General features: G+C 35.2%; 4 protein-coding genes across 5 annotated transcripts; 1 reads left to right on the top strand and 3 right to left on the bottom strand.

The window, feature by feature from the left end:
• Positions 1 to 339: 339 nt before the first annotated feature.
• Positions 340 to 1,730, bottom strand: LOC100251985 (LOB domain-containing protein 1). The gene is made up of 2 exons (XM_002265506.4): positions 985 to 1,730; positions 340 to 893 (listed from the first exon to the last, which is right to left on the bottom strand). Exons 1-2 carry the CDS (start codon positions 1,177 to 1,179, stop codon positions 555 to 557), a joined length of 534 nt encoding a protein of 177 aa, XP_002265542.1. The 5' UTR covers positions 1,180 to 1,730; the 3' UTR covers positions 340 to 554.
• A 5,271-nt stretch (positions 1,731 to 7,001) lies between these two features.
• LOC104881937 (LOB domain-containing protein 1) lies at positions 7,002 to 8,017 on the bottom strand. Its single transcript, XM_010663661.3, has 2 exons — positions 7,622 to 8,017; positions 7,002 to 7,526 (listed from the first exon to the last, which is right to left on the bottom strand). Exons 1-2 carry the CDS (start codon positions 7,958 to 7,960, stop codon positions 7,188 to 7,190), a joined length of 678 nt encoding a protein of 225 aa, XP_010661963.3. The 5' UTR covers positions 7,961 to 8,017; the 3' UTR covers positions 7,002 to 7,187.
• A 3,422-nt stretch (positions 8,018 to 11,439) lies between these two features.
• Positions 11,440 to 14,883, bottom strand: LOC100267266 (protein KINESIN LIGHT CHAIN-RELATED 1). Its single transcript, XM_002264211.5, has 3 exons — positions 13,852 to 14,883; positions 12,115 to 13,023; positions 11,440 to 11,861 (listed from the first exon to the last, which is right to left on the bottom strand). The coding sequence occupies exons 1-3, from the start codon at positions 14,496 to 14,498 to the stop codon at positions 11,627 to 11,629; spliced, it is 1,791 nt and encodes a 596-aa protein (XP_002264247.1). The 5' UTR covers positions 14,499 to 14,883; the 3' UTR covers positions 11,440 to 11,626.
• A 5,896-nt stretch (positions 14,884 to 20,779) lies between these two features.
• Positions 20,780 to 24,587, top strand: LOC100262104 (probable alkaline/neutral invertase F). 2 transcript variants are annotated; one of them, XM_019225492.2, is made up of 4 exons: positions 20,780 to 21,844; positions 22,859 to 23,206; positions 23,397 to 23,955; positions 24,118 to 24,587. In XM_019225492.2, the coding sequence occupies exons 1-4, from the start codon at positions 20,840 to 20,842 to the stop codon at positions 24,414 to 24,416; spliced, it is 2,211 nt and encodes a 736-aa protein (XP_019081037.1). In that variant the 5' UTR covers positions 20,780 to 20,839; the 3' UTR covers positions 24,417 to 24,587. The 2 variants fall into 2 exon arrangements, with proteins under 2 accessions (XP_019081037.1, XP_002264286.1); XM_002264250.3 differs by having other exon boundaries at positions 20,781 to 21,844; positions 22,769 to 23,206.
• Positions 24,588 to 26,440: the final 1,853 nt, after the last annotated feature.

The following is a 26,440-nucleotide window of genomic DNA, read 5'->3' as shown; positions in this document are numbered from 1 at the left end:
ACAGACTCTGGATAATGGAACATTGGTATTCACTATTGACTACTTCCATTCCTCAATATTTACATATGGGATCCAATCCAAACCTCCAAAACCATATGGTTAGGCATTCATCACTTTTCACCCCCTCCAGCTACTTCCATTGAAAAATACCTCTTCACCTTATCCCTTTTGTCGTCTTGTACGGGTCTGTACAGATTCTCACTTTGGCCTCATTCCCTTGGATTGACACAAGATTAATTTTGTGGAAAAATCTGAATACCCTGCGTTTCCATTGAAGGAAGTTGCAGGAGAAAAAAAGGAAAGCAGAAAGGTGATCAATGAAACGAGAAGAAGGAAGACTGCTGTCAAACTGGTTTTTTATTAAGATTATAGGATCGATCATTTATATAACAAAGTGTAAACTAGAACAGGATTCTACCACCTAATATTCTTTGGGGATATGATTGTACGATAAGAGTTCTTTGAAAATGAAAATATATGCATTTTCTCTCCTAAAATCTTCCTGCAAACCATGGCTGTTGCAGTTGTGTAGTTTTCTCTTTTGTTTTTACTCCTCACAGAATCCAGTCACAGTCTGAGGGAAATGAGGAAGGACCGCAGCCCACTGTATCATCAATGGATAAGGAACCAGCATCACCAAACGTGGGGAAATCAATGGGAGAAACTGGATCCCTGCGATGAACATTTTTTAGAATCCCTAACAGCTGATCTCTTTGTTCTCGAAGCACCAGGGTTTGAGTTCTTATCGAGTCCAGTTGTGTATTGAGGTCTTGAATCATTTTCTGCAAGTGGAAAATTGCTCCAGCACTGCCGTAGACCGGGTCTCTAAGCCTTGTTGTTGCTTCATAAATTATGGCTTTGACAGCATCCTCCCTCCTCGATTCCTCCACCATCTGATACAAACACAAGATTTATCAAATCCTCCAAATTCAATTACATGAACTGATACTGTGACCCAGAAATTAAAAGCAAAAGGGCCATCACCTGAATCATTTTGATAACATTGCTAGCACCAAACACTTTATGCACACCAGCGAATTTCTCAATCTCATAGCTTGGAAAGTAGGGTGCCAATATACAGTCTCTATCACACCTCCTCCTCAGCATCCTGCAAGCAGCGCAAGGCTGATGGGTCCTGGCTCGGGGTGGAACTTGGGCAGCCATGTTTGACGTCTCCATGCTTGCCCCAATACAAGATTTTAAAGCAAGGACATCAATTAATCAAAGTTGCCTACATGCTAATAGGTATAGATATGGTTTGTGATGAGGACGCCAAATTTCAATGGTTAAGTGCAAGGAAGTTGGGCAGGCGGCCACTTGAGGACATTCTTAAGATGATAAAATGTTGAAAAATGCGACACTCCACTGTGAGTATAATGGACCTAACAGCTATAATCAAGATGGGATTTCCCCAAATGGGCCGTCAGGGATGTAGATGAGTCACTACCCAGAAAAGAAAATTCTCATTTGGTTGTGGGAAATATTCTCAGCCTCTCTCATCTCATGTCAGAAGCGGACCACTTGGATTTGCATATGCCCGAATCTCAGGGTCCCATTCATTAATTTTCCTAAGCGTTACACATGGGTGGCGGGCGGCTTCATATCCATGCCTAAGTAAGAAATCTGCCTGGATGAAATCTGCATACATTAGCACATAAGGGAGAAAAGGAATGAAAATAAACGGCTGTCATAAAAACGCAGTTGAATTTCTCTAGGGGCAGGTGTTCTCTTTTCCAGATCCTTGCACGTGGAGCTTAAGGTTGTACACAGCTATTCCAAGACCAATCTCCATGTTTTTGTCCTCATTTTCCACATTTTCCCAAAGCTTTCATCATACTCATCATTTGATGGGATAGAAAACCATAATGTTCTTGACTTCCATGGCTGCACCGTATGTACCTGAACATTAAACTTCCTTACTCTAATGATTAAGCCTTGGACACATGTGATGCTCCTATGGCCGCTTCATTTGACAATCCTGAGGTGGCCACTGTGATCTCAGGCCTAGAGAAAATTTTGCTCATCTTTAGAGGATGAGTGCATGTCAGAAAATCTCAAAAATCAACTGGCAATAAGTCCAGAAGTCTCTACCTCCAGGAAGACCATGAAATAATTCTGGACAGAAATGATGTACAATAAGAATTTGAAGTAAAAGAAAAGTGGGAGAAGGAAAGGAGTAATATGAAAGGAAAACTGAGAAAATACAACACGAGGCCTAATCAATCAGTAAACCATGATCAAATATGACTAAGGTGACATTAATTATCGCATGCCACACGACCACGTGAATACCTCATAATTAAGATAATGACTTGCAATGTTCCAATTTCAACTTGAGAATGTGGGGATCGATGGAGACAGTTGGCTGTCGTGGGAAGAAAAGTAGGAGCTTCCGTCCAACCAAGTGTAGGGACTCTCTCCCTCGCCAATGACACGTGCCCTCATTGTCTACGAACCAGGATTCTATCACGGTAACCTTGAGCAGCTAGCACTCCGACCAAGGCCTGGCCACGGTAGAACAATCCAATTACTAGTTAATGTGCCATAGCGTTACACATGCTTGGCGGCTGAGCATAGAAAAAACATGTGGTTAGAGAAACCAAGGCAGCGAGTGTGAGCACCCTACAGAAACAGTATTGTCACCCAGAAGAAGATCGCTACAAAAATCAACTAACCGATGACATATGATAAGTTTGGGTCTCGCAATAGTAAAGAATATACCTTTTTTTGGTACATATATACCAAAGAAATACCACCGTTTTCGGTAACTAATGAAAAGGCACCGCCTGATTATGCCACACATATAATTTATATGACTCATTATTTCAACCCTTATACTTTAATCTTATTATTTTGTAATTAATATTATTCAATACTTTAAATCTCATCGAAAATACATCATCAATCAACTATTATCACGTATATATTTTTAAGTTTTATTATTTATACCATATTTTTATTTATTCTTATATCTTGGTCCCAATCATTAGTATCCTTATTTTTGTATCTTAGTTTAATTTGTTTGTAGCCTCATTGCCCATTAATTAATGGTAGAATTTTTCAGTGGCATGTTTGGATCCTCTCCCTCTTTCCATTATTTAGAAAAAGTTACTCGTCCATTACATATTATGTTAAACATAAAAATTACTTGGTTAAAAGATAAAATAATCCTCAAATTTGTAAATCTAACTCATCTTGTATTTTTACTTGAAAAATAACCTATTATTGACATAAATTATTCACTATTTCGATTATTTATATGTAGTTTAAAAAAATGTAACTTTTACAATAAAAAGAGAGGACAAAAATTGGAGGATTAAAATCAACTTTTTAATCCAATAACTCTAAATATACTTTGTTTATGTACAAATTCACTGTCATGGTTATTCATATAAACCAATTTCTTTTTTCTTTTATGGATGTATGTTGTAGATAATGTTGATTTCCGTACAACGATTCATGGTGAAAAATTTAATATGGTTCGATAGATTGCCTACATCCACGGGAATAGGGAATAAGACTACGGGAATAGGGAATAAGACTTTGATTATTTATCAAATTAAGATTACATAAAAAGATATTTATACTAACTCTTAGGTAATGAAATTCCAAAAAATACCCCTGAACTGTATAATCCCCCCTCTCCCCTCCCTCAACCTATCTTTTGCCCTTAGTAATAAAAATATAAGCTTTAATGACAAATACCGACACGACCCTTTTTCTCTATATGTCTTTCACTCAATATAAGCCACGTACTACAACAGATAATGACCTATTGCAAAAACAATGCTGTCTGCCCATCGTGGTTGGTAGATCAAGATATGTTGGTTAGACTCCTAACAAAATCAAGAAGAAAGAAAATGGGTTGGCATGTGGAACACATGGACATGGTGGTCCTTCATCACGAGCTTCTTCTTCTTTGACTTTTCTGCCGACTCTGAATAGAGAATAGAAAATGGAACATTTCTGCCGACTCTGAATAGAGAATAGAAAATGGAACACTGGTATTCACTATTGACTACCTCCATTCCTCCCTAATCCAAAGAGAAGCTAGTGAAAGCTATCCCTATATGACTATCTAGACATGGGATCCAATCCAAATCTCCAAAACCAGATCAGCAACATAGTTAGGCATTCATCACTTTCCACCCCCTCAGTGAAAAAGACCTCTTCACCTTATCCTTTTTGTGCTCTTGTACTGGTTAATTTTGTAGTGTTATACCCCTGGACTGACTCAAGATTGCGTTTACAATGAAGCAAGTTGGAGTTAAAAAAAAGAAAAAAGAAAGGTGATCAATGAGAATATATGTATCTGCTCACCTAAAATCTTTTTGCAAACCGTGGCTGTTGCAGTTGTGTACGTCGTTTTTTCTTTGTTTTTCCTCCTCACAAAATCCAGTCACAGTCTAAGGGAACTGTAGAAAGATTGTAGCACAGTGTCACAACCTATTCAAGATGACCCTCGGAGCTTTGACAGGAGAGCAACAAGGTGGGTAAGACTTTAGAAACTCCTAGAGAGACCCACAAATTTCTACGTAAGGATGGAAGAAGATGGAGTAGTGTGGAGATTTTTAGAAACTTCCATACATATGTCATACATGGAATTTGTGTGGGTAATTCCAGGGACTTTTAGAGATGTAAGGAACCTTACAAGAGTTCCTCGAATACCTAGAGTATGACTTTATTTCCTCTAGGCATTCAGCACTTTGAGCTTTCAATTCTAGTGCAATTCAAGTTTTCATTTTACAAGTGTTGTTTCCTTAGTTGTTTCTCACTTCCTAACTTTTCGGAAATGTTGACTTAGCAACATTCAAAATGTCTTTTGAATGTTTCCAAATGTTTCTTAAATTTTATCTTCAACCATTATCCGTATTTATATAATTATTTTTTAAAACCATCTTAAAAAAAAAAAGAAAGTGAAAATAGTATAATGCTTATAAAATACCATATATTCCTAACAAGTTTTAAAAGGCGGTTTTTTATTTTAAAAAAAAATTAAAGATATTTTAGTTTCTATTTATTTTTTAATATTAGAAAAACTATTTTTAAAAATTATTTTCAAACAACACCTAGCTGGTTTCTCTACTAGAACTTTGATATATCATCAAAATAGAATCCTTAAAATAAAATTTGAGGATTTTCTTGATTTAGAGGGTTCCTCTTATTTCAAAAGACACTAGGAAGAGCAAATAAAATTTGGAGAGCTATTAGAGAAATTTCTTGAAGATTGAAGATTTCTTGAAGAATCAAGGAAGATTTGAAGATTGGTTGTAGATATGATGATTGAAATTAAGTATTAAATTGTTTAAAATGGTGTTTTTGTCGTTGTAAGAAGAATTAGAGGGCATATTAGAGATTGTCCCCCTTAAATTATTAAATTTACATTTTTTTCCTATAAATTTCCTTATTTGAGGAGTTAAAGAAACAAATTCGATCATCCAAGAGTCAAGTCTACTCCTTCTCCCAAAACAAATTTGGCCATCTAAAAATCAATTAATCTACTCATTTTAATGCAGTCAAAGTGGTTGAAACTAAAGCAAGCTTTAGTCTTATGACTTAAAGGAACTCTTGGGGTGTAAAGCTATTTCTTCTAGAAATTCAGGAATCTCCTTAAAACGCTTCGAGGATAAAGAAAATCAACATGTTTGAACAAGTGAAATCACTCTCTTAAGAGATAACTCTAAAGTCTTCTTTTGCTCAAAAGCACAATAAGTATAGCAATGCATCTATGCTAACGTCTCTAAATGAGATGTTAAAAGTAACATAATCAACTTTGGTTGATCATGTTACTTCTAATAACATCATACTAATCATAATGACAAACTCAATTTAATTCAACTAGAAAAGCAAATTGCTCAAATGGTAAAACAAATTGAAGTCTTTACAAAAACCACGAATGAAAAAAAATGCCCAAATTACTCTTTAAATGATTGTTGATCCATCCATAAGATTTCCATCAAAATAAAATCATCATCATGGTACTCAGAATTCTAAAGCACAAGAACCTCTTATGAATCTTCAAATTTTTCCAAAAGAGTCTATTCCAATTAATCAATTAAAGGAATTCATCCTTGAAACTCTTAAGAGCAAAGATAAAAGTAATGTTTATTAAACACCCACTAAACCTTGAAAGATCAACTAAACCGTCTTTTTTAGTAGAATTTTTCAATGACATCACAAAATAACGTATCCGAGATAAATATTCCATGTGGTTCTTTCCCATTATATAGAAAAAGATTCAACTATGAGATATCATATTCAAAATCACTAATAATTGTAGGGTTTTTCAGTGAAATGTTTGGATCCTCTTCCCCATCACTTCGAAAAAGTTACCAATCGTTAAATGGGTTGATGTACAAATTCACTATATATTTCTTTTCCTCCTCTTTTCTGACATTCGATCTACTGGTCTAAATGGATGTATACATAGATAATGACCTAATGCAAAAGCAATGCCGTCTATCCATCCTGGTTGGTGGATGAAAATATGTTGGTTAGATTCCTAACAAAATCACAAAGAAAGTAAGAAAGAAAGTGGGTTGGCATTCATCTGGAAACACAAATTAACATGGTGGCCCTTCATCACCACTTCTTCTTTGACTTTTCTGCAGACTCTGCATTGAAAATAGAAAATGGAACACTGCTATTCACTATTTAATACTTCCATTCCTCATCAATTCGAAGAGAAGCCACTGAAAGCTATCTCTATATGACTATTTACATATGGGATCCAATCCAAATCTCCAAAACCATAGTTAGGCATTCATCACTTTCCACCCCCTCCAGCTACTTCCAATGAAAAAGAACCTCTTCACCTATCTCTTTTGTCGTCTTGTACGGGTTTGTACAGACTCTCAGTTTGGTCTCATTCCCTTGGATTGACACACAATTAATTTTGTGGATAAATCTGAATACCATGCGTTTCCATTGAAGGAAGTTGCAGGGAAAAAAGAAGAAGAAGAAAGCAGAAAGGTGATCAATGAAACAACAAGAAGGAAGACTGCAGTCAAACTGGTTTTTTTTTTTTGTTTTTTTTATTAAGATTATATGATCAATAGGCATATAACAAAGGGGAAACTAGAACATGATTCTACCACCTAACATTCTTTGGGAATATAATTGTACAATAAGAGTTCTTTGAAACTGAAAAAATATATATATATATATGCATCTTTTGTTTTTGTTCCTCACCAAGTCCAGTCACAGTCTAAGGGAAATGTAGAAGGATCATAGCGCAATATATCACCATTGGATAAGGAACCAGCAGCGCCAAACATGGGGAAATCCATGGGGGAAACTGGATCCATGTGATGAACATTTTTTAGAATCCCTAACAACTGATCTCTTTGTTCTTGAAGCACCAGTGTTTGAGTTCTTATCGAGTCCAGTTGTGTTTTGAGGTCTTGAATCATCTTCTGCAAGTGGAAAATTGCTCCAGCACTGCCATACACAGGGTCTCTAAGCCTTGCTGTTGCTTCATAAATTATGGCTTTGACAGCATCCTCCCTCCTCGATTCCTCCACCATCTGATACCAACACAAGATTTATCAAATCCTCCAAATTCGATTACATGAACTGATAATGTGACCCAGAAAGAAATTAAAAGCAAAAGGACTATCACCTGAATCATTCTGATAACATTGCTAGCACCAAACACTCTATGCACACCAGCGAATTTCTCAGCCTCATAGCTTGGAAAGTATGGTGCTAATATGCAGTCTCTATCACACCTCCTCCTCAGCATCCTACAAGCAGCGCAAGGCTGATGGGTCCTGGCTCGGGGTGGAACTTGGGCAGCCATAGTCGATGTCTCCATGCTTGCACCAAGGCAAGATTTTAAAGCAAGGACATCAATTAATATAAGTTGCCCACATGCTGATAGGTATAGATTGTTTGTGAGGATGCCAAATTTCAATGGTTTAAGTGCGAGGAAGTTGGGCAGGCGGCCACTTGAGGACATTTTAAGATGATAAAATGTTGAAAAATGTGACAATTCACTGTGAATAGTGAATACAATGCACCTAACAGCTATAAGCTAGATGGGGTTCCCCAAATAGCCCGTCAGGGATGTCGATGAGTCACTACCCAGAAAAGAAATTTCTCATTTGGTCGCATCCAACTCTTTCCTAGTTGGTTGCCACAGTGTGGGAAATATTCTCAGCCTCTCATCTCATGTCATCTGTGCAAAGAACCTTATCATTTGGATTTCCGTATGTCTGAATCTCAGTCGTCATATGTTCATATCTCAGGGTCCCATTCATTAGTTTTTCAAAGGGTACACTGATACATGCTTGGCGGCTTCATATCTTCATATCCATGTCTAAGTAGAAAAAAAAATAAAAATGTGGTCATACGCAAATCGATTACTACTTGCTTGTGTTATGATATTGATTGGTGACATCCGAATTCGACTACTACTTTTCTCATATATCTGTTGCTGATGCATTGACGAATCTGCATAGCTTAGCTCATAAGGGAGAAAAGAAATGAAAATAAACGGCTAAGTCATAAAAACAATGTAGAATTTCTGTTCCAACACGTGGCCGCCTGCCCAGAACCTTTCACGTGGGGTTTAAAGTTGTACACAGCTATTCCAAGACGAATCTTCATGCTTTCACAAACAGCTATTCAACATTTTCCCAAGCTTTCATCACACCCATTGTTTGATGGGATAGAAAACCATAATGTACTTGATTTCCATGGCTGCATTGTACTAATTACTTGATTCCCATTGGTTTTTTTTTTTTTTTTACTTGATTCCCAGTTTTTTTTTTTTTTTTTTGGGAACTTGTGTTTTGATGAGGTCATTTGAAAAATCCGAATCCAACTTAATAAAACATGATAATAATATGGAAAGTAATATTGTTTTCATGCACTCTGAGTTGATTCCATTTTTTGTGCCAAGATTGCCCTCCGACGAGAATGACCTTGGCGGCAATGGATTTTGGCTTAGGTTTTCTGACGCCGGAGGGGGCTTCCTTTTCAGCTTTTTTCTTCATGTTGGAGCGAGGAGTTAGGAAGACGAAAGTGTCCTTGCCGTCATTGTTGCTCCAATGGAGGAAGTCGTAGAACTTCCACCGTTTCGATGATCCCGTGGAGTTGTTTTTCCTGCACCTTCCCGGTGGAGACTCCGCCGCCTTGGGTTTCCACACGCAGTACGTCCCCGGTGGCACTCCCTCGAGCTCGTCGGCCTTCGAAGTCATTCCTCTCTCCTCTATCAAAAACATATTTTTCAATTGAAATTCTATTTCATATTTGAGAAAAATCTAGAAGTATCAAGGTCATTGCCGCTGCAGCTTAGTCCATTGCCGCCGTCACCACTGTAACCTATTTTTTTTATCTGTAATGGACCTGGAGTATCCTTGTCATCAGAGGCCGACGAGCTTGAGGGAGTCCCGCCGGGGACGTATTGCGTGTGGAAACCAAGGCGGCAGAGTCTCCACCGGGAAGGTGTAGGAAAAGCAACTCCACGGGATCATCGAAACGATGGAAGTTCCGCGACTTCCTCCACCGGAGCAACAACGACAACAAGGACACTTTTGTCTTCCTCACTCCTCACTCCAGAATGAAGAAAAAAGCCAAAAAGGAAGCCCCCTTCGACGCCGAAAAACCTAAGCCAAAAGCCATTGCCACCAAGATCATCGCCGTCGGAGGGTAATCTTGGCACAAAAAATGGAGTCAGCTCAGAGCGTATGAAAGCAATATTACTTTTCATATTAAAATCTGGTTCTCATATTTTATAAAGTTGGATTTCAAAAATTAGACATTTTCCAAATGCCCCATCAAAACACAAGTTTCCTTTTTTTTTGTTTTTTTTTTGCTTTAGAAACCAACCCTATTTGAAGGGGTTGGAGTGCAATCAGAATGGTACGTACCTGAACATGAACATTCCTTATTGTAATGATTGAGCCTTGGACACATGTTGATGTTCCTATGGCCACTTCATTTGACAATTCTGAGGTGGTCACTGTGACCTCAGGCCTGGCTAGAGAAAATTTTGCTCAATAAGAACCTAATAAATCTTTAGAGGATGAATGCCTATCAGAAAATTTCAAAAATCAAGTGGCAATGACACCAGAAATCTCTACCTCCAGGAAGACCATGAAATAATTCTGGACAGAAATGACGTACAATAATAATTTGAAGTAAAAAAAAGTGGGAAAAGGAAAGGAACAAATTGAAAGGAAATATGAAAAAATGCAGCACGAGGCCTAATCAATCAGGAAACCATGATCAAATATAATTAAGGTGACATTAATCACATGGTACACGACCACGTGAATACTCATAATAAGATGATGCCGTACAATATTCCAATTCCAACTTTAGAATGTGGGATGGAGACAGGTGGCCCTCGTGGGAAGAAAGGTAGGGTTCCTGTCCTACCCGGTATAGGGACTCTCTCTCCCTCACCAATGACACGTGCCCTAACCTTGACCGGCTAGCACTCCCAAATATGGTTTTAAAAACCGGGTCCGATACATCGGACTGACCGATCACGGTTCCAATCCAATCAAGTCAATTAGACCAAAAATAGGTTGATTCGGAATCGGATTGGATGAACCGAGGGTTCTATTAATTTTTTTTTTTTTTAGCATCAAAACGACGCCGTTTTGGAGGATATATAACCTTGTTCCAAACTCTCCCTCTCCAAACCACACTAGCTATCGCCCGCCTCCAGGCCTGCCCAACATTTTGGAGTAGCTGCTCCAACAGTCCAACATTTGATATTTATTTTTTAAATTTTATTTTTGATGTTTTATTACTTTTATATTTATTATTTAATATGTTATTTTTATTTGTTGATCATAATTTTTTTATAAATATTATAAAAATTTAGTTATAATTTTTTTTTTTAAATTTTAATATTATAAAAAATAATAAAATATACATTTATGATGTTACCGGTTCAATCGTGATTTGACCGTCGATTCGACCAATGAACTATGAATCGGTAACTTTTTCAATTCAATGATCGTTCTAAAAACATTGCTCCCAAGGCATGGCCACACTGTGACGTGAACAATCCAATTACTACAACAAAAGTGGCTCCGATGTCTACAAATTAATATGCCGTAGCCTTACACATCCTTGGCTGCTCAATAGGAAAAGCATGTGGTTATAAGCATGAGAAGAAAAAGCGAGGAAGCGAATGTGAGCACCCCATCAGAAACAGTACTGACACCCGAAAGAAGGGTACAAAAATCAATTACACGATCAGGCTACAGCAAAGGACACTTTTTTAGCATATAACCAGAAGACATCACCAGTCAATATATCATTCGATTTCAAGTATACATTTTTTCTCCCGTTCTTTGTGTGCTTATATCCTCGTACGGTTTGTTCATACCTTGTTCAAAGGTTTAGATTTCATTTTTATGTCTCATTATTTATACCCTTATCACATTAGTAGATGAAAAACCGTATGACAACAGACAATTTATAAAACTTATTCACTCCATGCATTTCAACTTTTCTTTCAGTGAACATCTTCAAGATCACAGCACAAATATTCAAAGAAACAACCAAGTTAAAGTAAACGATAAAATGGAAACTCTTCTATGTTACAAAGAGTGGAGTCTCTCTGTGAGAAAGTGGAAGACAGCAACAGAGGGGATATTCCTGGTCAAGTTTTGAAACCGAACCCTGACCACCTCTTTGTTCCCTCTTTTTTCATCCCTTGGGGGTTGGAAACAAGAAGATTTTCAAGTGATTTTCCTTTTCTGTTCCGAACCCTGCCTGCTTGTTTTAAGAGCTCAGTTAGCCTTTTCTTCTCATCATCCACATCCGGATTTGCTGTTCCAAGCTTTTCTTCCCTCACCTTAAGTATGTACTCCAATATCTCAATTGCATCCTCTACCCTGCAACAACACAAGTTTGTGCTCAACATGGTAGCTCCAAGAATGGAGAATACTAAGCTTTTGCCCTAGAGAAGTAAGCCAAAGAACCAAAAGATTGCAACACAAACCGAAGGGATTAGTTAACCCAAATCGACTGATATGACATATCAAGATCAAATGGACAAGAAAATGTAGCAGAGAATCAACGATGAGGTGAACAACTACTTGAAAAGAGACGATTAAGCACTAAAATGAAACTAAACATAATGGTTACCTCCCCATAGCATCATAAGTTGCTGCAAGATTGCTATATACCCCTAGAGTATCCAAGTGATACGGGCCGCACTCTTGCTCCAATATCCCCCTTGCTTCTTCGAACAACTCGGCAGCCTCATCAATCTTGTACAACTGCACACAAGCCAATCCCATCTGGTTCAACACAATTCCAAAGAAGGATGATTTCCTCTCCCCACTGGCCTGAAGCTTTGCTATAACACTCTCAAAGGAGGCCCGAGCCTCCCCGTACCTCCCAACCATGTAGAACATCACGCCCATTTGTGCCTCTATCCCTGTAATCGTGCTACGGTGGGCAGGGGTATCCTCCAATAACTTCATTGCCTTCTGCAAGAGCCTCAATGCCTCCTCAGGCTCATTTACAGCTTCATAGATGGCTGAAATCTCTGTCAGCCCATTGGCAATCTCTTCAGGTGTGGTTCCAGGCACAGGTTTTGCATATATTCTCAAGGCATTCTCACAGTATGACTTGGATTCTCGTAGCTTTCCGGTCTTGAAGTAGAGGTCAGCAAGGCGAATGAACACTGATGCCACAGAAGGGTGATTGTCACCCTTTGTGGACTTAAAGACTGTAAGTGCCTTCTGATATGAAAACACGGCCTCATCAAAGCGACAGAGGGACAAGTAAATGTCACCAATGCTCACATCTATTGCAGCAACGTCATTGTCTTGACCGTTTGCAATCATCGCCATACTGGCAAGGACAAGATGCTCAAGTGCAGCCTCATAATCTCTCTTTGCCTCACAGATTAGAGCCATTAGCCGACGATCAGCTGCTTCTTCAAGGGAGGCTGGTTCACTATGCTCCCTGTGGATTTCAAGGGTCTTTTTACAGAGATTCTCTGCCTCATCAAACTGCAGTGCTTGAACATGAACCTCAGCCAAGTACCTGCCATTTCCAAAATCAATTTATGAGGAAAACGCGTATCCTAATATATCTTCAGGACCATTTTCTAAAAATTCACATCCTCCATGACATACAAAAAATCTCCTCCTTGAGTTTGATTGCAAAATCAATCATTTTCCCTCACCGATTGCACTCTTTCCATATACCTATGCTAAGAAACATCCAATGATTGTTACAAATGAGTTCATTTTCCCTTTTTAAATATATTTTTTCTATTTTTTAGTTTTTTTAAAATAAAAATTTCTGTATAAATTATTAAAAACCGGAAATTGACGTTGTACTTTCAAAAATTTATTTTAAGATTTTAAAATTTCGAGGAAGTGAAAACATTTGACGTCATTGAATAAATAAATAAGTTACCTACTACAAATTAGGAGGCTACCGAGAAATTGATTACCGAATATGGACGAAAAAGTTCGTGGGGCCTACGTTAGATACCCAAGGACACCCGTCTGCGCACGTTAAATACAGCAAAAGGGCCCCACTAACGTAAACATTTTGCAGGCGCGGGTGAAGAGAATCATATTGTCGCGCACGTTAGCCCAAGACCTCACTCTAAACTAAAGTGCACCAAATAACCCAAGTTTATTAACGGCTTCTTGTTCTAGCTGGATTTTGGTATATTTATTTATTTAGGTCTTTAGGTAGAAGCTAATGGCAGAAATCATAACTCAGGTGGGCAACCTCCAAAACTATAATTTCATACGAGCAATATTTATAGGATAAATATTTAATTAAATATAATATAATATATAACCAATAATTAAGTTTTCTAATATATAATATTATTCTGATTCAAGAAGAGCGCACCTGCAAGTCTCTGCAACTCTCGGATCGGATTCGCCCAGAGTCTCTGTCTGGATCTTTAGACCCGATTCGTAAGCAGAAACTGATCTATCCAATTGACCCAGCATCGAATGGGAGTCGCCCAATTGCATGTACCCAGAGAACATGGCCAGAGCGTGGTCCGACCCTTTTGCCAGATCCGGGACCCGAATAGCCCGCTCCAGGACTGGGACCGCCTCCTCGAACCGCCCCAAGCTGCAGTGAATCGCCGCCACGACGTGGAGGCACATGGCCAGGTCCAAACTCGGCTCCGAACCCGAACAACTCTCGAAGGACCTCGCCGCGCGGATCGCGAAATCGAGAGCCTTGCTGGGACTGTCGCCGGAGGCGATGGTGTCGCGGGCCATCTTGAGGAGAAACGGACCCAGATCAGGGTTGTCTAGGGAGGACTCGTCGATTGTCGTCTTCTCCGGCGTAGTCTTCTTCCTGCCGGAGCCCCGGTCGGGGGAGGGCCTGGCTCGGGAGGTGGACGTGGAAGGCGACGGCGACGCCATCCGACGCTGAACCTGCGGCGACCCGTTTCTGGAACCGTCGCATTGTGAATTTTCTGGAAGGAAAATTCTGAGCGGCGTTGAGGCACGTGGGGTTTTCACCGAAACTAAACCAGGCATCAAGACCCTCCCAAGTGAAAACTTTTCAACTTTGGTGGTTGAAGAGAGGATTGACGCAGAAATGTAGTGGCTGAACTGGTCAGTGGCGGCGGTGGTGGTGGTGCTGGCGGTGGTGGGTGGTGGTGTGGAAGATTGTTGAGATGATCATAGTGTGAGGGTACTTCAATTTGATGAAGACTTTGAGAATGAAAAATGGGAAGAAAATGGAGAGAAAATCCATGGTAGTGGGGTTGATGATTGAGGGTTCATGAGCTATCTATGTGACTGCCTCTTTACTCTTCCTTCTTTTTTGCCTCCATGGTCATGTTTTCTCCTTCAGGATGAGGAGACTGCGACCGGGACTTGGGTACTGTCCCACAAAGGTTTGTCGGATTCCGAAATAGCCCATGATTCTTCCTCACATTTTCTCTTTTGCCCCATTTTGTAGCTTTGCTGCTGCCCATGGAATTCCCCTTTCCTTTTTTCTCTCCCTTTTGTTTGGTTGTGGGGAAAACTTCAGAGGGCATGTTTGGTAGATTCCTCCACACGTCTCCCATTTCAAAAGTTTATCTTGTACAAATCTTTGAAAAATGTATTAATAAGGTCACATTTCGATTAATTTTTAAATAAAAACCCTCCTTAATTTTATCAAAATGGCTCTATAATTATAACGATGGAATTTATTTTCCTTGTTGGCCTGGAAGGGCATTATAGGAAATTCACATCGCTCACGGAATCGTGGTTTCACACCCTGTTCTTCGGTGGCAGTTGGAGAATCACCTTCCAGATAAGATACTTGATTCTCCTCTATTTGCTGCCCATTTTCCATAATGACCAAAACACCCCTACCATCCCCCTCACCCACAAACCATCAACCATCCACCTTATTCCATCATTTTCATTTTTTTCTTTTTTGAAATTTTATTTTAGTCAAGGGATTGAAGTAATTTCCCTTTCCACCCCTACCTCTTTTATTTATTTTTATAAATAAAAATTGCCATATAATAATATCAAAATGGACATACATTATGATTTTTGTCACCTATTAATTGAGTGTGATGATTGGAAGTAGTAAAAATATAAGGATGGTAAATTACTATAATAAATTAATTAAAAAATGATATATTTTTCAATTATTTAATTTTTATAGTACATAGTTAAAATAAATAAAAAATAATATATAAAAATAATTTATAAATTTAATTTTTTTTTCCTCTTTATTTTATTTATTTCAGATTTTTCATCATATGTTCAGGCCATAGAGACATGGCTTACTGGTTTTTTTTTCCGGGGGACATTTCGGTATTTTCATTTTTTATATTTATAAAAAAATGCAAAAGGTGGAAAAAAAAATTTCTACTTTGAGTTGGACATGGAATCACCATATCTTCTCTCTCACTCTTCGCCTTCGATCTTTTTCCTTTTTTATCGTTAGAAAGGGGCCCATCAATCAAGGCATATTAACGAAAATGCCTCGATTTTTGTGCCACTCATTTGCTCACATGCAAATCTTAGGTTCATAGCCCAACAACAACTACCGAGCCATTATTAAATTAGACCGTGGAGGCCAGAAGTGTAATTAACCCATCTTTCAGGGGGTAGTTTTGGCAGGGAAAAAATAAAAAGTCTGTACCGAAGAGTCTGAGTGGGAGTAAATTCGCATTGAAGTATTCAAACCTGACACAAAATAATCTTGGTGACGTATAAATTGATAGCGTAAAATAAAAGAAAACATTAATACAAGCCCTTTCCATGTCTTTTTTTTTTCTCTATGTAAAAAATAATAATAATTTTCAATTTTCTCTATCTAAAAAATAAAAAAATTAAACCAAATTAAAATTATACATTTAGTACCAAAGTAAAGGGCTTTTTGTCTATACGACACTTCTTCAAAACTAGGAGGCCAAACTCGAGCCTTGTCCAAACGTTTATTAGGCCTGTCTCATTGAGCCCATGGGCTTCAAATACGGTGGGCCCATGACCGGCCCCTATCACGACCAGAGTCTGTATACCACTGAATATGTGATGGCCAATGAAGAGAGTTCAGCCAGACGGCGGTGGGCGACAACGACGGGGTTGGGCGGCGGAGGCTGCAGCGACCACCACTCAAACTGTAACCTATCTCAGTAATTTGCAGTGTTGTTTGAGTTTCTTTTTTAGGTTCTTCCTTCTTTGTATTGAACAAAAGCTAAGGTTCGTTTGGCTGCTGAGAAAGTGTGGGAAGCCCGAGGAAATTGTAATTTTGAATCTTTAGATTTGGAGAACCCAATAAGACAGAAGCCTCAGCTGATCTAAACCCAATACAATCATATGACATTGTTGAGGGCGTGAGGCAGGTTTTCCATTTTTCTCTAAATTCAAATTCTCGTTATCTTTCTTTCTCTTTCTTTTATTTTCCCTAGTTTTCTAGAGAATTAAATTTGGATGCATTCTTTTCTATTATAGCAAACAATGATTACATTTAGTTGTGAACATTTCTGGAGAGCAGAATATTATTTATGGTTTTTTAGAAAAAAATAACTTAAAAATAAAAAATATGATATTTTCTGATAATATATTTTAATTATTTTAAATTGTTTTCTTATTACATTTGAAAAATGATAATAGGATAAATATAAAAAATAATCGAAAATAAAATAATACATTAAAAATTTTAAAAAAAAATATTTAAAATATAATATTTTTCCTTATTCACTTATAAATAGAATAATTAAACTCATGTTTCTATCATTAATTCAATCCCCCATCCAAAAGCCTAAGAAAAACATTGTTTGGATTAAGTTTTTAAGAAAATTATTTTTTACAACTGTTTGAAAAACTTGATTAGAGATTGATTTTAAAAACCTTTTTTCTATCTAATGTGAGAGATATTATAATATTATAAATTTAATTATTTATATTATTATTATTAAAAAAGAAAAAAGAAACCTTCTTACATGCATTATTACTTATTTTATTATTTTTTATAGAATTTTTTCATTATTATTTTCGATATTTCCATAATATCCCATCATCAATATCACCGAAATCTCTATAATTTTTATCCTAAAAAATGTAACCAAGGATAAAAGATATGATAGGATTTAGAGGGTATTATGTGAAATTTAGTTTTTACTTGATTATGTTTGGTTTTAAAAGATTATTAACCATTAAAGAAAATGAGGTCATGTTTGGAAAGTATATTTTAAAATAACTTTTTTAGAAATCTGATTTTTGTGTAATATATATTTGAGAATTAAAAATATTCTTAACATATTTTCTATATTTTTAAATATGTTTTAAAAATAAAATTTATATGGAATGATTTATTTTTAATAATTTCTCATATTTATACAATTATTTTTTTAATATAGTTCTTAAAAAAACAAGTGAAAATAATTAAAAATGATTAAAAAAATATACCATATTTTCTTTTATATGGAGTGATTTATTTTTAATCATTCCTCGTATCTATACAATTATGTTTTTAAATATAGTTTTAAAAAATAAGTGAAAATAATTAAAAAATATTTTTTTTAAATATCATATTCTCTGTTTTTAAGAACTTAAAACTATTTTATAATTTTTAGTTATCAAACATGTTTTTCTATTTTTTTTTAATGAAAAATAGAAATCGGTTTTCTCATTTTTTTTATCATAAGTTTTCATATTTTTAATCTTTACTTAGAAAAGAGAAATAGTGAAATGAATTTGAAGAAATTAATAAGTTATTTAATTAACTTTAAATCCATTTTAAAAAAATTGCTAAAAAAAAGGTTTTCTCATGTGTGAGATAGTATTATAGAGAATACAAAAAAAAATAAAAAATAAAAAATTAAAGCATAATTAAAATTAGTTAGAAACTTATACAATTTTTAATTATTTAATTTTTATATGAAAAAATTAAAATAGGTGAAATAAGTTTAAAATAATTAATTAACTTTAAATCCATTGTTTTAATTCTTTTTTCACTTTTTTTCTTTTAGCCGATGGATGTTAAAAAGACTTTCGTGCATAAAAAAGATAAATTTGAAATTGAGTAGAACTTAATTATTTTAACTTAATATTTCAAGTTATTTTCGAAGTTAAGTTATGTTATTAAGTTAGTTTACTAATATACCTAATTTATTTAATTATTTAAAATAAGTTGTTCAATTATATTAAATCATCAAGTTGATTTATTAACCATCCTTTTAATCAGGGTCAAAAATATTATCCCAATAAGTCAAACCACTAAACAAAATGAAGTTGTACTTTTAAATAGACTTTAAAATTTTAATAATAGTAATAATAAATAAATAAATAAGAATAATAATAATAATTTCATTTGAATTAGCATATCATTGCTTTATCTCGGCATGCATTCTCAAAACCAAAATATGATACGTGCATTCACTTAAATTTATCTTTTGTGGTAATAATTTTATATAAATTAGAATATAATTTTTTTTAGCAATAACATTTTCTTGATGTTAATATTAATTTTTTTCATTGCCAATTTATTTTATTAAAAGAATTAAATTTTTATTTAGATAAAAAAAATACAAAAACTATTTTAATAATTTGAAATTACACATGTTAACATAAAATTGGTTCATTGTTTTTGAGCAGTTGAAGTATAATAGACTTGAGCTCTTCTTATTATAGGGAAATAATTTAACCTTCATATGTTAGGATTCCAACCATACCAACTTAATTATATTAGGTCCCTCCAAGAACCCCAAAATTTTTTAATTAGTATTATATTTATTTAATTTAAAATACATGCACTTTTTAATGAGTTATCTAATTATTTTATAAAAATGATATTTACTTGTCATATCATTCAAATCAATTGATAACTAGATTCTTCCATATAGATGTTTTAATTCATTTTAGATGTTTTATCATTATAATTATAATTTTATTATTTGAGATTTTTTGTTCTCTCTAAAAGCAGACACCTGGTAGGATTCTTATTTTAGTTTTTTTAAAATTTAAGAAATATTGTGCAAAAAAAATCCTATTTATATAGGATTAATATTTTTTTTCTTTCTTAGAATTGTAAGAGGAAATGTTGTCAAATAAATATTATTTAATCATAATTACCAATTAAAAAGTAATAAGGTTGTTTATTAAATAATAAATAATAAATTTAGTAATATATAATTATTTTAATTGTGATTAATTCATTTAATATAAAATATTTATTTATTTTTATACTATATATCAAAGTACAACCCTATAATAAAACATTTTATATCTGAAAAATTCTTATAACAAATTTTATTCGCTATTATATTAAACAATTATTAATATTATATAATAAATACAAATTTATTATTGGTTTATTTATTATCAAGAATATGAATTTATTTTTAAACTTATTAATATTAGAATAAACTCTCTTTTTTTCTTCAAATTCTTACTCTATAATGTTTCTAGAAAAAAAAATTCCTAAATAATAATAATAATAATAATAAAATATCATAAAACATCTATATGGAGGAGTCGAGTTGTCAATTGATTTAGATGATATGATAAGTAAATGAAAATTTTTGGGAATAATTGGATGACTAAAATGCATGCATTTCAAATTATTTTTAAATAGATGAAGATAATATTAATTTAAAATATTTGAGGTTCTTTGTTTTTTCTAAATATTTCCATATTAGTGAATCAAATCTCACTTTTCCCTAAATAATTTCTAGTGTTGAATTACCAACTTTTTGGGTTTTGAAACAATATGTGGTTTGTTTCATAGTTCATAAGGGAAGATATCTAAAATTGAATACAAATTTAAAGTTTATTTTCTTCAACTTCATCTTATTTCTTCACTTGATTTTGATGTTATTTTTTTTTTTTTTTTTGTGATTTCCTTTTGATACCTATTCTCACGTGTTTCTAGAAACCTTTCTGGACTAATATGCCTAAATATATATATTAAAAAAATTCATATTTATTTATATTAAAATTAATTAAAAACTTATACATTTCTAAATTATTAAATCTTTATATTATAAAATAAATTTAAAATAACATATAAAATTTTAATTTATGAATATTCTTTAAAGATTTTATTACATTTTCCCTCAAATTCTTTATTTTCTTTCATTCACATTTTGCCAAGTCTTTCAAAGCAAAATAGCGTTAATTTTCACTTATCAGTGATCACCTCACTCACTCACAAAGCATTCTATGGCAGTTCTCGTAAATAACGATGCATGCAAAGGTCAATGATTTGAGTCTGTTTCGATTCTAACGGCCTCCTTCAGCTTCAGAACGACTCCATGCTGCGAAGCTCCCTCGTCTCCCCACACTATAAATAGTCCTTTCTACTCTCTTTCTTTCTTTCTCTACTCTCAGAAATTCCCAGTGATTTTTGTGCTCCATCTCTCTCTACAATGGCTTCGGGCTCCGGCGTCGACAGAGAACGGAAACAATCACGGGAACGTAGGAAAGAAGTGGACAAAAAGGATCCCTCGCTGGGGAAATCATCGGGAAGAGAGCGTGTTTTGCCTAAGAAAACACCGGAAAAAGAGTGTGCCTCACATGAGAAAGAACCATTAGGAGAACATGCATTGTCTGAGGAAGAACCGGAAAAAGAGCGTGTTTCGCCTAAGAAAACACCGGAAAAAGAGACTGTCCCACAGGAGAAAGAACTGGAAAGAGTACATGCATCGCCTGAGAAAGAACCGGAAAAACAGAATGTATTAGCGGAGAAAGAGCATCTCTCGACGGAGGAAGAACTGGAAAAAGAGCATGTCATGCCTGAGAAAAAACCGACCTCATCTGATTCAGCTTCGACCTTGGATGCCAAGAAGTTGAATCTTCTTCCGGCGGTGAAGTACTTACTCAAAGAGCTAGACCTCGAACATGTAGACCTCGATAATCTTCCTCAGATGGTGGAAGCAGAGAGTTATTCATATCCTGATGTTACCGAAACGTCGGAGAAGCCTCTTGATTCTCCGGCGGAAGCCTCCGGCGAAAAGAATGAGCAGAGCACTGAGAATGTGTCTGGCGGGAGCGGGAGGAGCGTGCCGACTTTGAAGGAATCGCATAGTGTTGGCGCGAGTCTAGAGAGATATGATCAGATTCGTGAGGACAAAGGAGTAAAGAAGACAGATGAGCCTGAGAAGCCTCTGGTTTTTCGGTCGGAAGTGAACGAAGAGAAGGTTGTTTGTACATTGAAGCAGCCGCTGAATGTTGAGACGAATATAGGGAATCTTGATCAGAACACGTCGCCGGGAAGTAGATTGAGTGGACATCAGGTGACTGGCACAGAGGGCGCTTCCTTGGTGGATGAAGCTTGGGATAGACTCCAGAAATCTTTCGTCTACTTCAGAGGAAAGCCTGTGGGAACACTCGCGGCTATAGACCCTAGCGCTGAGCCTTTGAACTACAATCAGGTCTCTCTTTGCTACAACATTATCTGTTTGCATGTGTGCGCGCGCGTGTGCGTGTATGTTTCGTGTTTGTCTGCTATCTGTGAGTGAATGTTCTCTGTTATATATGTCATTATCTAATGCTATGTTTCTTTTCTGTGAGCATGTCTATATGTCCATGGTTGATGAGAAAATGTAGGAAAAAGAGAGGAAAGTGAATCAATATTTTGACTTACTTTCATTATGACTATATCATTGTTAGTTAATTAGTTGAGACCACAGAAAACAGAACTCACTGGACTGAAGTTAAAAATATATCACAATCCACTTAATTGTGCTGAGTTTTCTCAGTTTTTTTTGGAAGAGAAAAACAAACACATATCCACATGGTGTGTGTGTGTGTGGTTTTTTTTTCTTTTTTCTTTTTTTTGAATTTTTGAATTTTTGCCTTTCTGCGAATTTATTTAGTTTTTTCCCTCCGTATTTATTTTGGAGTAGGTAGGAAGTGATATTAACTTGTTTGAGTTCTCCTGTCATTGGCTAATTCCTCTGTTTTAAAATGGTGGAAGTCTAACATCATGTTTTGATTCTCTTCACGTTTGGTTTGTTGGGTTTAGAATCCCTGCAATCCTGCTGCTTGTACGTTTTCGGAATCTTTTTCTTTACATTTCACCAAAATTATCAGCATTCCAAATAGAAATATTGAATGCATTTTAAAGAGCAGCAACAATACTGTGGGTGAAATGAATAGAGTCTTCTGTTCATTGTGCAAGGCTTTAGATTTTTAGTGTTGCTTGTGGTAGACATCTCATGTCACTCAGTATTTAGTACGCTCAAATGGCTGTTCTTTCAACTAGATGTATTCCATTTATAAGAACAGCTCAATTAATAGAGATGTTTCTGCTGCTTCGAAAATTGTTCACAAATTCTCCTCATTTGTATGAGCAGGTTTTTGTGAGGGATTTTGTTCCCAGTGGCCTAGCCTGCCTAATGAAAAACCCTCCAGAGCCTGAGATTGTAAAGAACTTCTTATTGCAGACCCTCCACCTTCAAGGTTGCCAGAAGAAGATTGATAACTATACTCTTGGAGAAGGTGTGATGCCTGCAAGCTTCAAAGTCCTGCATGACCCTAAGACACAGAAGGAGACTTTGGTTGCTGATTTTGGTGGAAGTGCAATCGGAAGAGTTGCACCTGTTGATTCAGTGTTCTGGTGGATTATACTGCTGAGATCGTATACAAAATGCACCGGAGACAATTCATTCTCAGAACTGCCTCAGGTACAGGGAGGAATAAAGTCGATACTCAAACTCTGCTTGTGCGATGGGTTCAACAATTTTCCAACACTTCTGTGTGCAGATGGATGTTGCATGGTCGACAGGAGTATGGTGAGCTTCTCCTTGTTTTCCAATTCTTAAAAAAAAAAAAAAAATAGGACTAACTACCTAGGGTCAAAAGCATTGGAAGAATCTTTTACCTTTCTTCTGCCTGATTTTAGGTTTAGCTGATATATTTTAAGGTGGTATCTGTATTCATAAACAATTGTCATCACTGAGTAGTAATATGTTTTTGATACAGGGTATAAATGGTTACCCAATTGAGATCCAGTCACTCTTCTATTTTGCACTTAGGTGTGCAAGACAGATGCTGAAACCAGAGCACGGTGGTAAGGAATTTTTCAAGCGAATTGACGCGCGGATCACTGCTCTGAGTTTCCACGTCCAGACTTACTACTGGCTTGACATCACACAACTAAATAACATCTATCGTTATAAAACAGAGGAATATTCCCATACTGCTGTCAATAAATTCAACATTATACCTGACTCTATACCAGAGTGGTTGTTTGATTTCATGCCCCTACGTGGAGGATATTTTATGGGCAATGTCAGTCCAGGTCGCATGGATTTCCGGTGGTTTTTAGCTGGAAATTGCATTGCCATCTTGAGCTCTTTAGCCACATCTGAACAAGCTACAGCTATCATGGATCTGGTTGAGGAGCGGTGGGAACAATTAATTGGTGAGGTGCCTTTGAAGGTTGTGTACCCAGCATTGGAGGGACACTATTGGGAGCTCGTCACTGGATGCGACCCCAAGAACACGCCATGGAGTTACCATAACGGTGGTTCTTGGCCAGGTGATACTCATGTGCCCACTCCTTATTTTATTTCGATTTCACTGCTACTTCTTATTGAATCAATGAGCTTAAGAATTGAGTCATGAATTAGGCTCCCTACACTCTGAGCTTTGTCCTGTATTTATGCCTAATATGCTATTGTGGTTTGGACTGTTTGTGCAGTTCTGCTGTGGTTACTTACAGCTGCTTGTATCAAGATCGGCAGGCCCCAAATTGCAAAGCGGGCAATAGACCTGGTGGAGCAGCGTCTTTCCAAAGATGGGTGGCCTGAGTACTACGATGGTAAAACAGGGCGTTACGTCGGAAAACAAGCAAGGAAGTTTCAGACATGGAGCATAGCTGGCTACCTGGTTGCCAAGATGATGATTGAGAACGAGTCCAATCTCCTCGTTATCTCCCATGAAGAGGAAAAGAAGACCAATAAGCTAAGGCACACTCGCTCTGCCTCCTGTTTTTTTTAGATTCCCATTGGTATCACCCCTGACTTTCTTTTTTCATGGCCTTGGAACATTTTGCTCCATTGTTAAAGATTCAGCCAACACTACTTCTGGTAATCTTTGCTATTTTTCATTTACATATGACTCAAAAATAATCTTCTATTCTGTTTCTATACAGTATGTGTTTGTTTGTTTTTTTTTTTTTTTTTTTAATATTAAAGATTGAATGGCACTATTCAACACAGTACCAAAAAAAAAAAACCCAGTTTGAATTTGGAAGAGTACATAGACAAGGAAAAAAAAAAATTAATATTATAAGAACCAAAAAAATTGCCTTTGGGCTTTAGAGACTATTTAAGAATCTTCTCTCTTTTTTATTAATGTTGGAAATTGGTCTGAAATATATATTGCAAATTCTTTTACTTAATTTATTATAAAATTTATGAATAAAAATAAAATATAATGTGAATTACTTGAAATTATATATATATTTTAAAAAAAAAAATTCTTTGCTTTTATGAAAAGAACTAGATAATGTTGCATTGGGTTTACAAAACATTTTGTAGTTTTCATTTTTTATTTTTATTTTCTAAAAATATTTTTTATTTTTTATTTTTTCTTCTTTTAAAAATAAAATTTGACAAGGAAAAGTAAAATTCCTTTTTATAAAAATGAAATATATGAAATCTTATTCGGTTTTGTGCTTTCATTTATATAAAAAAATAGTAATTTATATATAAAATTTTATGCAATACACATGTGATAACAGTATATTATTTTTATCAATATAATATATGACATTATTATAAGGTATTTGATTATTATTATTATTTATTTTAAAATGATTTCGTAGAATATTTTAATATACTGATAATTAATTAATTAAATTATTTGAATATATAAATATATCCATTTATAATCTTCGATAAAATAATAAATAAACAAAATGTTTATATCAATAACATTTCATTTTATTTTAAGTATATAAGTTAAAGTTTTATTTATATTAATATTATTACACATTTGGAATATTCATTTTCCTTTTACATCATGGTGTGGAGTATTTTTATGATTTTATGATTTTTTGTTTTTGATTTTTTATAAAGTAATTTTTATTTTTTCTTAAGAAAATTATAAAAGTATTGAAACGTTGTTTTCACTTTTCACTTCTTTTTTTTTCTTTTTTTTAGAGCTTAGTTTTTCAAAATAATAAAAAAAAAGTCAGTTTTTTTTACCTGTCAAAATTGAGGTGGAAAATGTCAATTTTATTTTTATTATTATTATTTTTCCGAAGCTTCCTCTGAAGACGTAACCGATGAAGGGGGTCCACGTGTCACGAGAGTAGTGCTCCAAATCTTCGGGCGCCTCAGGCTGCACCGCGGCCGGCAGCCAAAAGCCAAAACGGGAACATAAGATTCATCATTACCCCAATGCCTTGTTACCATAATATCCGTAGCTGTTCATTGAATTTTAAATTTTTAGAGAAAATAATACCCTTTTGATAGAAATGTAAACCGGTCTAGCCGGCCGGGTCGAACCGGACTGAAAATGATACATTTTGCATTCAAATCTCATCCATATGTAACATCTATAGATTTTTTTTTTTGTTTTTTTTCTATCTCATGTATGAAATTTTGAATTTTGCTCCTATATCAGGCTTAAAAAAAACCCAAGTCCGGTCCTAGAGGCATCCTATTGAATTTCAATTGGGTCTAGAGCTACCACAGAGTCTAGTATGGATCAACCTATGGTAAAAGCGAGAAACAGAATAGGTTTCTCTTATAGGGTTTTAAAAGCATCTCATTTTTTAAAATTATATTAAAAAACATGATCAAATAAATCATTCCATTTGTTGTATGGTGAGAAAATCGATTTTTATACTGTGAGAAGCATTAAGCCCATGTCAAAAGTAATTTTGGTCCTTTGGTAACTATTTTCAAAATTATTTTTTTTTTATGTTTTTTTAAAACAAACATATGTCTAGGGATTTAAAATAGTTTTAACATGCTTTTTATGTTTTTAAAAATAATTTTTATATGTAACGTTTT

This window comes from Vitis vinifera, chromosome 15, assembly GCF_030704535.1.
Source record: "Vitis vinifera cultivar Pinot Noir 40024 chromosome 15, ASM3070453v1".
Taxonomy (NCBI): Eukaryota; Viridiplantae; Streptophyta; class Magnoliopsida; order Vitales; family Vitaceae; genus Vitis; species Vitis vinifera.
The sequence above is the reverse complement of the archived record's forward strand: the minus strand, read 5'-3'. Positions and strand labels throughout refer to the sequence as shown.